At 29.0% G+C, this 14794-nt stretch overlaps 1 protein-coding gene across 1 annotated transcript; it reads right to left on the bottom strand.

The window, feature by feature from the left end:
• Positions 1-11576: 11576 nt before the first annotated feature.
• On the bottom strand, positions 11577-14569 carry LOC131652124 (HVA22-like protein k). Its single transcript, XM_058921902.1, has 8 exons — positions 14434-14569; positions 14171-14229; positions 13979-14076; positions 12830-12881; positions 12559-12622; positions 12371-12466; positions 12037-12109; positions 11577-11945 (listed from the first exon to the last, which is right to left on the bottom strand). The coding sequence occupies exons 1-8, from the start codon at positions 14464-14466 to the stop codon at positions 11833-11835; spliced, it is 588 nt and encodes a 195-aa protein (XP_058777885.1). The 5' UTR covers positions 14467-14569; the 3' UTR covers positions 11577-11832.
• Positions 14570-14794: the final 225 nt, after the last annotated feature.

The following is a 14794-nucleotide window of genomic DNA, read 5'->3' as shown; positions in this document are numbered from 1 at the left end:
ATATTATATGCATAATGTATAAAATTGGCAAAATAACTTCAACTTTGGTATGGAAGGCAGAACCATAATAAATTACCATTTGCTCTCATACTAATTACAGCAATTAAAAAGTAGATATTATTTATGATTAATTTTATTACATGACATTAATGATGACTACGGGTCAACGAAAAAAATATTAAATAATTCATTTGTATCTATAATGATATTCTATGGGCTAAATTACACCTTTTTTTTCTTTTTCTTTTTTTATCTAATTCACACAATTAATTTTTCTATTTTAAATTCAAACAATTTTGGTCTTTTTATTTTAAATTCAAATAGTTTTAGTTTCTTTCTTATATTTTTTCAAAAAAAATCGATAAGTTTTTTTTTATTTACCAATTTCAATACATTGATTTGTCATATTTTATAAATAATTTGTTATTTAAAAAGTGAAAACATCATTAATTTTAAGTACAAAAAGAGAAATCTAAACTATTTAAATTTAAAATAAGAGCCAAAATTATTTAAATTTAAATAAAAAAAATCAATTTCGTAAATAAAGAAAAATAGGGAATAAAAATGTAATTAAGTCAAAATAAATAAATAAATAAAACACAAACAATCAAAATATAAAAATATGACATAAAAACTCTAAGGGTCTCTTTTGATACTGTGTCATCTATAAATGCCAAAGAAAGGAGCCAACTTTTCAAAACAGATTAGAAATAGTACACATTCCTAATTTTAAAATGATGCTTCATCTAATACTCTAGAATTTTTCAACTTAGTGGTTTAATTGAAAGCATGTTGATCTTTTTTTTAACTTTGTAGTCTGTGCAATCTAATTCTCATGAATTGTATTTCAATCAAATGCTTGTGATGATATGTCATTTTCTTCTTCATGATTGTTAACCTTCTTTATATGGTTGCTAGAACAATGTGTTTGTCTGAAACTTATTAGGAGCTAATGCAGACAAGAATTCTGTTGGTGACATTTCTCAATCTGCTGTACCTAAAAACCCTGCTGTATCAGCAATGACTCTAGCTATAATCAATTTGTTGCTTCTGGACCGGAGCTGTTGCTCCTTCAATGGAAATGGGGCATGAAATCACCCTACCTTATTAAAGTATGATTTTTTTGCTATAACAAAGAAAATGTTTTATGAGATAATCCAACATTATATATGTGATATAGAAGTTAGAATTTGGTTGAGTGGTGAAGTTAGTTAGTTGGTTCTTGCTCAAGTAACCTCACTTTGTATATAAAACACATTTTTGTAATGTTGTTACTACTCAATTCAAATATTACACTTCCATATTTTCTATTGTCTCTCAATTATCTTTTCTCCTATTAGAGTGCAACTAGAGTTTGCACTAACAAATTGGTACTTAGAGCCCTTTGATTCACATGTGAAAAAGTCATGTTTTTTAGGGTGGTGACTTGCATTTGTTTCGATGATGAATGGTGGTAATGGCATTCCACATTCTCTTCCAATTCTTGATGGCAACAAATGAGATTGATGGCACAATCAGATGAAGTCTCTATTTAGATTTCAAGATACTCTTGAGGTGGTTACCGATTTTGTTTTTGAGGTTGCATTAAACGCATCTAAAGCTCAACGTAATCTTTACAAAGACTCTAAGAAGAAAGATTGTAAGGCATTGTTTAGCATCCAATATGTAATTGATGGTGCAGATTTTGATCGAATAGCTCATACTAAATCCTCGAAAAAGGAATGGGATATTCTTGTCAAATACAACGAAGGAGGTGAGAAAGTCAAAAGCATTAAATTGCAATCTTTATGCAGGCGTTATGAGTTATTACAGATGTGAGAAACTGAGAAAGTTACAGCCTATGTGCCCTAGGTACAAAATCTTGTTCAATTGATGAAAGGTTGTGGTGAAACAATGACAGACAAAATGATCATTGAGAAGGTTATGAGAACCTTGGCCTCCCACCTTGATCATGTTAGTGTGTCCATTCAAGAATCTAGTGATTTGTCCATAATGAAGTTGGAAGACCTAATAGGTATTTTGGAAGCTCATGAGATGTGAATTGTTGAAAGAAGGAGATTTTAAGAAGTCATTCAGGCTTTGCAGGCTTGGACATGGAAGGTGGTGGAAGTGGAAAGCTCAAAAGAAAATTCGACAAAAGCAAATACAAGAAGGGTTCTCGGATTCATCCTCGGAAGTAGAAAAGTGATGGCAAGCCTGAATCTTCTAAACGAGGAGGGACTTCTCATCATAAAGAAAATTTTGATAAAAAGACTGTGTAATGTTTAATTGTGAGAAATGGGGTCACATGGCCAAGAACTATTGGTACATCAAAGGGAAAGGAGTATCTAAAGATAAACATGGTGATGAAGCAAAGATAGCACATGATGACTCAAATGGTTCTAAAACCATGGTCTTTATGGATACAATTATAAATGAGTGTGCAGATTCAAAGACTTGGTTCCTGGACTCAGGATGCTCAAATCACATGACTGGTCATAAGTCATGATTGATCAAGTTTAATAAGAAGCAAGATCAAACTTGTTGATAGCAGATTATTACAAGCAGAAGGAGTATGCAGCATGGTAATTACAAGAAGCAATGGCGAGTTAGCAATAATTGAAGATGTGTTATATATGTCAGGTATGAAGTGTAACCTTGTGAGTGTTGGTCAACTTATTGAGAAAGGATTCTAAGTAATAATGAAGAATGAGGCTTTTGAACTTTTTTATCCAACCAACAAGCTAGTCTCGGGGTCTCCTTTGTTTAAAAATAGGACCTTTAAGACTCTGATAAGCTCTACATAAGTCCAATTCTTGCAAGATGTGGTTGAGAATAAACAAAGTTGGTTGCAACATTTGAGATTTGGCCATTTAAATTCCAGATCACTCAACTAGTGACACAAAAAATGGTGATTAGTATGCGAAAGTTTTTTATGCATGTGAAACTTTATGAAGGTTTCTTGGTGGGAAAACAATCCAGGAATGCTTGAAAGTCCTATCTTTCTAGGAGATCGGCATGCATCAAAGAGGTAGCTCACTCAGATGTTTGTGGTTCTTTTAAGGATCACACCATTGGTGGGAATAGATACTTTGTCTTCTTTGTGAATGAGCATAGTATGAAGCTTTAGATGTAGATGATCAAGCACAAAGATGAAGTGTTTGGATTTTTTAAGATATTCAAATTGCTTGTGGAAAATTCAAGTGAGAAGAAGATCAAGGTCCTCATAAATAACAGATGGTGGGGAGAATACACTTCTAGGATATTTGAAGTATTTTGTGCATCGCATAGGTGAAAGGAGGAACAGAAGCATCCTAGATATGGCCTGGTGTATGCTGAAGCAAAAGGGTATGCCTAACTAACTATAGGGAGAAGCAGTTACAACTGCTGCATATGTGTTGAATAGGTGTCCAACAAGTAGATTGAAGAACAAGGTTCAAGCAAAAGTGTGGAGTGACAAGAAACAATATGTGAATCATCTTAAAGTGTTTGGCCCAGTTTACCATAAGCATGTGTCTAATGCTAGAAGGAAGAAGCTGGATGACAAAAGTGAATCCATGATTCTTGTTGGTTATCACAAAACTAGAGCTTATAGAATATTTAACCCAATCAGTGGAAAGATAATAATCAGTAGAGACATCATCATTGGGCATTTAATATCACAAATCGGGCATTTAATTAGGCATTTAATAGAATAATTTCAAGCCTTTGTTGAACTCGTGCTTCGATGAAGAAAATGGTTAGTCATATGATGCTTCACCAGAAGATCAAGGTCCTCATAGAAGATGGAGATCTTGTTCATTTTGCACCACTAGCATATGTTGAACCTATCAACCATAATAAAGTCGTGAAGAATAAAGCCTGGAAAGCTACAATGATTGTAGAATTGGAAGCCATTGAGAGGAATAATACATGGAAACTTGTCAAATTGCTAGCTAATACAAAAGTAATTGAGATAAATTAGGTATATAAGATGAAATACAACCCTGATGGCTCAGTTGTTAAACACAAGGTCGGGCTAGTAGCAAGAAGATTTATAGAAAGAGCATGTCTTGATTACTCTAAGGTTTATGCTTCAGTTATAAGGTTGGAAATAGTCAGGTTAGTAGTAGTTTTGACTTGCAGGAAAAATTGATCAACATTTCATCTTGATGTGAAATCTGCCTTTTTGAATTGACCATTGGATGAAGAGGTTTATGTCACTCAACCTCTAGGCTTTGTGAAGATGGGGAAGGAAAAGATGCTGTATAAACTGCATAAAGTCCTCTATGGCCTTAAACAAACACCGAGAGCTTGGAATAAGAAAATTTATTCCTACTTAGTTGAATTGGGTTTCGTCAAGTGCATGTCTTAATATGGTGTGTATGTCCGATCAACCGGAGATGACATAACACTCATATGCATGTATGTTGATGACTTGGTAGTCACAAGAAACAACATAACAATTTGAAGAAGTTCAAGTAGTTGGTGATGAAAGAATTTGATAAGTTAGATTTAGGAAACACATCCTACTTCTTAGGTATGAAATTTTAAAAAACTGAAATGGGCATGATAATGCATTTCATGAAATATGTTAAAGAAGTTCTCAAGAGATTCATCATGCTTGAATCTAATCTTGCGGCCTTTCATATTGAAGCAAATTTGAAACTTGATAAGAATAAAGATAATGTGGATGCAACTCTATTCAAACAGATAGTAGACTCATTGAGATATCTATGCAACAGCAGGCCTGGCATATAATTCTCAATTGGTCTAGTAAGCATACACATGGATGATCCTATAGTATCTCACATGAAAGCAGCAAGAAAAATTCATCATGCTTGAATCTAATCTTGCGGCCTCTCATATTGAAGCAAATTTGAAACTTGATAAGAATAAAGATAATGTGGATGCAACTCTATTCAAACAGATAGTAGACTTATTGAGATTCATCATGCTTGAATCTAATCTTACGGCCTCTCATATTGAAGCAAATTTGAAACTTGATAAGAATAAAGATAATGCGGATGCAACTCTATTCAAACAGATAGTAGACTCATTGAGATATCTATGCAACAGCAGGCCTGACATATAATTCTCAATTGGCCTAGTAAGCATACACATCGATGATCCTATAGTATCTCACATGAAAGCAGCAAGAAAAATTCTGAGATACCTAAATGAAATTGTCAATCAAGGTATTCTTTTTACTAGAAGCACGAATGATAATGATGCAGTGATTACATGTTATTCAGATTGGTGTGGAGATAATTCCGAGAGAGAAAATTAGGAGTTATCTTAATCTTATATATAAATCCAAGGTTGTCATGATGGCAACCCTAGCCACATGTCAACCTCATAACAACTCTAAACACAAATCCTAATTTTAATTTTACTAATTTAACCCTATAATTTCACTAATTTAACCCTACATTAAAAATAAATATAATAATAATAATAAAACCATAAAAATAATAATTAAATCTACATTAATAATTAATAATAATAATAACAATAATAATAATATTTTTATCAAACTATTTCTACATTAATATATAATAATAACAATAACAATAATAACAATAATAATAATAGAATACTAAGCTACAATAATAATAACAATAATAATAATAATAATAATAATAATAATAATAAAAAAATAAGAATAATAATAATATTCAACTACCACTATTAAAAATAATATCATCTATATAAATAATTTATGATATTTAAAAAAATTATGTTTTTCTCCTTTTATCTTATGTATATAATATTATATTTGTCTCAAAAAGATATAGGAACTTTTATTTATTTAGAATAAAAAAAAGTACACGAATCAATTAAATAATAAAACACGTTTTTTTCTCTAAATATTAAAAAACAGTAGTAAATGATTAACTATTTTAATAAAAATTAATTTTTTTTTTAATTTTTTGTCTTTTACGTTAAAAAAATTAATAGTATAATTGTAAACATAATTTAAATGGACTACAAAATAATTTTATATACAAATAAAAAATTCTAAGTAACGAGTTTTTTTAGTTTACTACAATATGGTCTACACAAAATTTTGGTTTAATTCTTCAACTTGCCATCAATTATTCTCACATTATATCAAACCAATATAATCTATTATTAAAAAAGACCGATATTATTTACTATATAATCTAATTTCTGCCATGTCAAGAAATTGTTGATTTGGCAGCTCTTATCTTCAAGTTTTCGTTATGTTTGTAGATTTTCTATAACGTTTAGGCACATATTATGAAACATTATTTCTAAATAAATATATAATATTTATTTGAAGCATCTATTAGTTATCTCTCCAAATCCGTCCGTTACTCTTTTATATAATTAATTTGCTCTAAATTAAATTTATTCAAACATAAACTTTTGTATATCCAAAAACATTAAATATTATGAATTAATTTTCTTAATAACTATGTATTTAGGATAACTAATTTGTTTTAAATTAAATTTATTTAAATATAAACTTTTGTATATCCAAAACATTAAGCGTTATGAAATTGATTTTTTTAATAAATTGTCTTTGTGTATTTATGTCCAACTTTTATTTTTCTATTCATTTCATAAGACGGTTTTTCTCAATCCCTTTACCGTAGAAATATAGCTTTGATATGAAAAAATACATTTTGAAGCGGTAGTCATAGAGTAGTGGTTAGTATTTGAAGCAGCATATCCTGAAATTTATTAGTATTGCTGGTGTTGGGTCGTTGTCAAAAGACTCATTAGGAGTCATTGTTTCAACCATGTATATGCCTTCGGTGTCGATATCAATCTTACAGTGCCTTAGTGTACCATGTTTTCTGACTATCAATGTTGATTCAATTGACAACTCCTTTCAACATCATCGTTTAATTGGGTGTCTGTCATTCTCATGTGATGTTTCTCTTTGATTCCACTATGCAGGAAAATTTTAATCCTATTCATCATCATCGTCTCATTTCCGTCGTCGTCATTCTCATGAGATGCTGCTATTTGATTCCATTCTGTTATGTAGAAAGAATTTCGAAATGTTGTTTTTTGATTCCACTATGTAAGAAGAATTTTAACCCCATTCACTGTCATCGCCTCAACGCCTTCACCGTCATTCTCATGTGATGTTGCTTTTAGAATTGAGATTTATGATGTATTTTTTTTTAATTTTTTTCTTTCAATATCATTTTTTAAACTAAAAAAAATCTTTTCACTAACATTTTTCAAATGCAAAAATGCATCGTGTACTAATCACATAATATATTATTTTAAATAAATTTATTTTATTTTATTTTTTAAAAAATATTTTAATATCCGCGCATCGCGCGGGTCACAATCTAGTATATATAAATCCAAGGTTGTCATGATGGCAACCCTAGCCACATGTCACCTTGGTAGTATCTCTAAACCAAACTTGCCACATGTCACATCGATAATAAATCTAAACAAAAATTATAATTTTGACTTTTACTAATTTTACTCTATATAAAAAATAAAATATAAAATATAATAATCGTAATAATAATATAATATGAAACCACAAATAATAATAACAATCATATAAATATGTAATATATAATATCTAAATATATAAAACCAACATATAAAACATTTGAGAAATAACTTATTTATGTAAAAATAAATTTTTCTTAATTATATTAAAAACTGTAAATAACTTTTATATAATTAATTTATAATAGAGAAAAAATAAAAATATATATAAATACGATTTTAATTTATTTCCAGCAAATAAATATATTAAATAAATTTTTCTTAAATTATATTAAAAACTGTAAATAACTTTCATAATTTTTTTTCTATTATGACCACACTAATTTTCTAATTTTTCTGTTTTAATAATTTGAATAATGTTATTTTTTTTAGGTATTGCATAAAATAATTTAAATAATTTGAATAATTTTCTAATTTTTTCTGTTTTGGTTTTAATTTAAAAAATAAAAAATAAATTTTATTTTAATAATCACTAAAATTATAACTAATAATGATATGTAAGTATAAAATAAAATAAAATATCATTTTAATAATTATTAAATTTTAACTAATACACTTTAATGATGAGTTTATCTTTAATATTTTTTATATTATTAGTTTATAAAAAAATCAAATTATTTTTATGAATTTCTAAATTTGAATATTTTATTTTACAAAAACTTGCCTTAATTGAAAATTAAAAAATTCATCGGTTAGATTATATAATATTGTATTTTTAATTTAAATTCTTTTTTTTTGTTTCTATAGTGTATATTAGTTATATATATTTTTTGTTTTTAAAAGTTTATTATTTATATTTATACAAATTAATATTATAATATAAACTAAAATGTATTCATGTAATATTAAAAAATATATAATAATAATTATTTAAATTATTTGAAATTAAAAAAATAAAAAACAATTTATATCTATGAGTTTCTACAAAAATGTTTTAAGTTAATTAGATTATAAAGAGTATGTAATAAGTATTCAATTACGTTTTTTATCAAAATTGATTACATTCATGTAGCATAAATAAATAATAATAAATAGAATAATGAGTAAATGGACAAAATAAATAACAATTAATAAATAAATAGTGATTAATACAATAATCATTGTTATTTATTTTATGTAACGTAAAAGAGTTAAAATTTTAAATTTTTCTAATATTTATGGAATGTTTTAATGAAATGTTGTTAATATTATTAATAGTATTAATAATAATCTATGAAAACGGTTATAAAATAGTGTCTTTTTGTATTTTTACACACCTTTATAACCACTCTGATACTACCTTCATCATTTACCAATTTCATTTTGTATCATTTTTCACCTATTTGTTCTTGGATTTTCATATCTCATAACAACGATTTTTTTTCAATTTCATTTGCTAACATTTTCTACCTATTTATTCTTTTCTAGGATTTGCATGTCTCATAACTATTTCAATCAGTAAGAATATTTTTTTTCTAATAACTATTTATAAATTTGTTTATCTAATTATTAAATTTCATACACATTTATTTTATTTTCGTATAAAATATAATATATATTTTGCAAGCTTAGCGAAGATAAAATATTGCAAGGAAAATCATATTTACTTTGGAAAACCTCTGTCAAAAGTGATTCAATGGAGGCACTATTGTGGGTGAAATATAATTAATTCATGTATTAAATTATATTAAAAAATATTTAGTTTTTAAGTTTATTGTATTGTAATATTGATTATATTCTTTAACTTATGTATATGTTGTGTTTATTTCTTTAAGAAATTGGATTAAAATATCTCACTAAAATATTATATTGTATAGGATTAAAAAAATTTGAAAAAAATGATTTTGTTTTATTGCTTTATTTATTTTATTTTTGCTTTCATTTGTTAATTAAGTGGGGAAGGTCATGCCCTCCCACTATAGAAATTTTCTTTTTTTGATTAATTATATTTGATTTATAATAAATCAAACAAAATTATAATTTTTGTTGATAAGATGTTTTGAGTTTATTATTAATTTAAATAGAAATTATTCATGAAAATATTGATATGGTGTAATCAATTTAATAAATAAAAAGTTGTATTACTATAATTAATTCATAGTATTGAAGATGTTTATATTAAATTACATTAAAAAATTATTCATATTTTTGAGAAATTTTTACAACAAATATTTGAGATCTATAAATATTATTTATTTCGTTAAATAAAATTTATATTCTATGTTCTTTTATTTTATTTTTAAATTTAACTTTTATCAAATTTGTCATTAAATTTTTTTATAACTTATTACTTTTATAAATAAGACATTATTATTCATTCGTTTTAAGAAATAAACATTATTATTGTTAATTAAGATGGGTCACTTACTTATTAATAATAATAATTATAATTGATAATCATATAAACAAGTTATATTATTTATTATTACAAAAATTTAGTTATTCTAATAGACAAAAATAAATATCAATAGTAGAAAATAAAAATACATTTTATACTTTTATTCAGTTTTGTTGGTGGAAATACAAATTTTGGTTAAATCCTTATCTAACTAAATTCTAGAGAAAACAATTATGATCGTGCAATGCACGGGCTATATATCTAGTTTAATTCCAAATAGTTTACATGTTTTATTGTATTTCTTAGGACTATAGGGAGCGTGTTGTGAGATAATCCAACATTATGTGATTTAGAAGTTAGAATCGGATAGAATTAGAATGTGTGTTGTGAGATAATCTGTGATGAAGTTAGTTGCTTCTTGCTCAAGTAACTTCACTTTGTATATAAACACATTGGTTTGGTTGTAATCAGAGTTATTAATCCCGACCGCTATGGCCGTTATCGCGGCGCACCGGAGCGATACGAAACCCACCCGCGCGAGAACCTGGGTGCGGTTGCGGTGATGGAAAGGCGGCCGCTAAGGCCGTTAAACCGGGTCGCGGATCGCGGGTTTTGCCCGGGCTGAGCGGCATCTGGTTTTTCTTTTGTTTTTTTAAAAGATTTTTAGACAAAATCGAAGATGAAAGAAGAAGAATTTGTGAAGGATGAAGAAGAATTTGTGAAGAAGAAGAAGAACTCCTGAAGGATGAAGATGAAGTAACGTTGGAAACTGAAGAAAGGATTGGAACGGCGCCCTTTAGAGCATCCTAGGGTTTACTTCTTTTTCCTCTTCAAAATGGGCTACCAGGTTGGGCCATGCAACCTGACCCGGTCCAATCCAATTTTTTTGGCTTGCCTTTTTATTTAGTTTGGGCTCTTACCCCTAATTTTGAGTTGCACACCAAGCCCAACGCTTGTTCTTATTTCTTTTTATCTTTTCATGTTATTTTCATAAGTCATAACTAAATGAATAAAAACCAAAAATGAAAAAATAATTAACCAGCAAAAAATATATATTGTTTTATTTATTTCTTTAAAATATTTTCAAAAATACAAAAATATTTCTTTTAGACATTTTCAAAAATACAAAATTGTTTTAATTTTAAGGTTTCTTTCATTCAAAATATTTTCACCAAAATTACTTGGAATTTAAAAATTATTTTATTTATTTATACTAATTTTTATGAAAATATATATAAAAATATATAGTTCTTTATGTTTTGAATCTTTGTTTGACATTAGATTTCATAAATATTTTATGAGTATTACATGACATATGTTTTATAGTTTTTTATATAATTATTACTCCCTCTGGTCTCGTTTATAAGAAAAGATTCTTTTTTTAGATACATTAAATAAATAATGTATTTGAACACATTATTTATTCAATGTATCTAAAAAGAGAATCTTTTCTTATAAATGGGACATAAATGGGACCGGAGGTAGTAGTATACAAAAATTTATCCCGCTTTCTGAAATACCGCTATTCCCACTATCCGGGATTAACAACTCATTCCAATATTACACTTCTATATTCATCATAAGAGTTGTAATGTTGTTACAACTCATTCCAATATTACACTTCTATATTCATCACAAGTTCATCATTTGTGAGTCTGCATAGTTTTGATTCGTTCAGTATAACGAACCTCGCTTTATCCGGATATAAAATAATGTGTAGCAACATGTATTATACAAGCATGAACTCCACTATAATCATTCATTAAAAGTTAATCTATAAAATCAACAGACAAACAAAACTATAAATCAATCATTAAAAGTGAATCTATAAAACCAACAAAAATATTGACAGCTTCCAATCTTTGCAAAAAAGCAAATCTCGGAAATTTTATCTAAGACATCCTATCAGGAGAAAGCTTATGGTTTTTTTCTTAGAGAAAAAGGATTTCAAGAAAAGACTAACAGAAGAAAGTCTAGTATCTGATATTTTAAGTCTAACAGCAACATAATGACTCATAAGTTTCAGTGCACCAAACCCTTCTGGTTGATTAGCTATTGATTTGGTCAGGCTCGGCATTGGAAGGTGTGGCAGATTCATCAACTGAACTACGCTGTGATGATCTATCTGATGCAGTAGGTGGGCTTCTCAACATTTTATCAGCTGATTAATACAGATAGAGAAATTCAATTTGCAGTTTAGTATATTACATAACGAGCAAAAGCTATTGTGAAGCACAGAAATAGTGTTTCACCTGATTTGGTTATCTTTCCTACCATGATCTTGACTGACTGGATCTCTTTTTGATATGAACTAAAAAGCTTGATCTGCATGTGTTCATTCAAATTCAACCGTTAAATATTATTCTCTTTCAAAAGATAGAAAATGAACACTTCGTTTGAAAGCAGGGTTCCGAGAAAATTTTCATTCTGCCAGGCCCAGATCTTGGCAGATTAACACCAATCAACATGATGCACAAAATAAAAGCCAGCTACACAATCCTTCCTAGATTGTTTTCATCATTGATAGGAATGTGATATTTTTATTGCTATAATTTGAAGAAAAAAAATGAATAGTATGGGGCAAACCACTTCACAATATGCAAGGCCTAAAACGCGATCAAGACTCTCTTGATGCTTCAACAAGAAGGGACGCAGATGGTTCATGTATAACTGTTTAGCTCCCTGCTTGAATGCAAGAAGTTTGTTAGCAAAATAACAGAACAGAACTGACGCATTAAAGAATCAACATATCTCTGAATGTTTATGAAACTCACATTGGTAGGTGGAAGTTGAAGCCAAACAAGAAATGCAAACTTGACGTGATAGTACATGGGAACCCTGAAAAAAAGGAAAAATTGCAACAAGTAATTCAGCTCATTGCAAGTCACAGCCAATAATCTTGATGAAAGTGAAAAAATACTACCGACAAGATAAGCGATCAAATCTTGTTATCAAGAAGGTAGTGCATTATGTATTCAGAAAGAAAAAAAAGACCCAAGAAATCATAGGAATAAGCTTGTCCGTGATAAACAGATTAAACTTTACCAAGAAATAAGCTTGTCCGTAAATACTTCAATGAGGCTGAATGAGCCGAAGGCTGTCAATATCAAAAGTGGAGATAAATATATCATGATAATTAATAAAGACTATATTTAGACACAATAACACCACATTGGTAGGCGCGAGTGTGTTACGACTTATGGTACTTTATATCAGATATCAGAGTAGAATGTGCAATACTGAAGGGTGGAAATTGCGGCTTAGTTTAGTGATATGATTTTCATCATAGTTGGTTCCTTCGTACTTCCATAACAACTGAAACATACTCAGGAAGAAATGTTTATCAACAGCGAGTCCAATGACATGCAATCTCCAGTCTGGAGAACAGCTTAATGCATAAAAATGAAGGGATTATAAATTTCTATAAGTCTCTTAAGGTGGGAAATGCAAGATCTAGAACGAATTAATAATAAACTCAGTAAAATATACTTAGAGATAGATTACTAATTTGATCAAGTTCCTCTAAAATAAAAGCATCAAGGTTATTTTGGCCTAAGCAAAAATTTCAAGAAATAGCTCCCTATAGGATTTACAATTACCTACACCAAGCTATGAACCACGGACACCTCTAAGAGTAGGCGTGTCGCAGTGTCCGACACTTGTATGACACTTGTACGACACTTGTCAGAAAAGTCAAAGAAGTGTCCGAAAAGTTAAACAAGTGTCCACTAAAAAATAGTTTTTTTTCTTTGCTTTGACACTCTTTTGAATCAATAACTGACACCCGTATGACACTCATAACACATAAGTCAGACAGTTCAGACAATTGTTTCAAACAAAATTTTGGTTTTTTCTTTACTTTAACACACCTTTATACATTTTTTGGACAAATCCCACACATTTAAAATGGTTAAACATGTATTGAAGCAGAGTTAAAGACATTAATTTGGTTAGAATATTTTCAACTTTTGTAATCATAGATGGATAAATAAAGCTCAAATACTATCTTATATCTAGCGGTGTCGGTGTCCTATGTTTTTGACATTATCGGTGTCGGAGTGTCCATGTCGTATCGAGTCCCCGTGTCTCTGTGGGAGTCTGTGCTTCATAGACACCAAGGGCCCTAGCGGGCTCGAACTCGAAACGACGGGATTTAAGGGCGGTCTTTTATGAGGGATTTAGATAAAGTCGTACCTGCCCAGTAGACAAGGCACCTTTGTTGAGCATCTTGATTTTTACTTTCTATTGCCTTGAATGTAGAGTAGACAGGCAAAGCAACTCCCACAGAACAGCTACAATAAACATGATGAAATCAACATTTACAAAAACAATTCAAACCATAAAATTATAAAAACAGTACAAATAGTGAAATGAAAAATAGGTTACCAAGCGGTTCGAAGTACAACGTTGGAACCAAGAGGATAAAGGAGTAAACGGAGTCCAACCTGCATGCACCAAATCGCTCAAACATCAATCTAAACCCTAAATTCGATTGCAATAATTTGGGGGATTTTGTGATGCCCTAGAAACTAAGAACACGATCATGGTGAAAAAAATAGTTGAAATTAAGGGGAATCAAAATTCAAGTAGATGAATGATAAATGGGGAAACGTATGAGAGAAAGAGAAGAAGAATGAGCGAATGCGAACCTCGCTTGCTATGTTTGATCCGATGAGAGCCATTTTCTAAGGTTTTGAAGCGCAGACCAACGTTGTTTTCCCTTCCAACATTTATTTATTGTCTATTTGTGTTATATGTTTATCATACGGTGTGAAATTAAGGTTTGATTCATGTTAACGTTCGAGTAAACATGTAAAACTTGTCTTAAAAATATTAAACCGTAAAAAAGAAAATTAACTGTTACATTCATCAAATAAATATTATTTATTACACCATCAATTTACAAATTTGAAAAAAAGAAAAAGAAAAATCTCATAAATCTTCTTTAGGGTCAACACCAAAACTTTCAACCAAATCAACCTCATAAATTTTGGGATCGTTCATTTCACC

This window comes from Vicia villosa, linkage group LG2 (assembly GCF_029867415.1).
Source record: "Vicia villosa cultivar HV-30 ecotype Madison, WI linkage group LG2, Vvil1.0, whole genome shotgun sequence".
Classification (NCBI taxonomy): Eukaryota; Viridiplantae; Streptophyta; class Magnoliopsida; order Fabales; family Fabaceae; genus Vicia; species Vicia villosa.
Note: the sequence above shows the minus strand (reverse complement) of the source record. Positions and strands in the feature narration are given on the sequence as shown.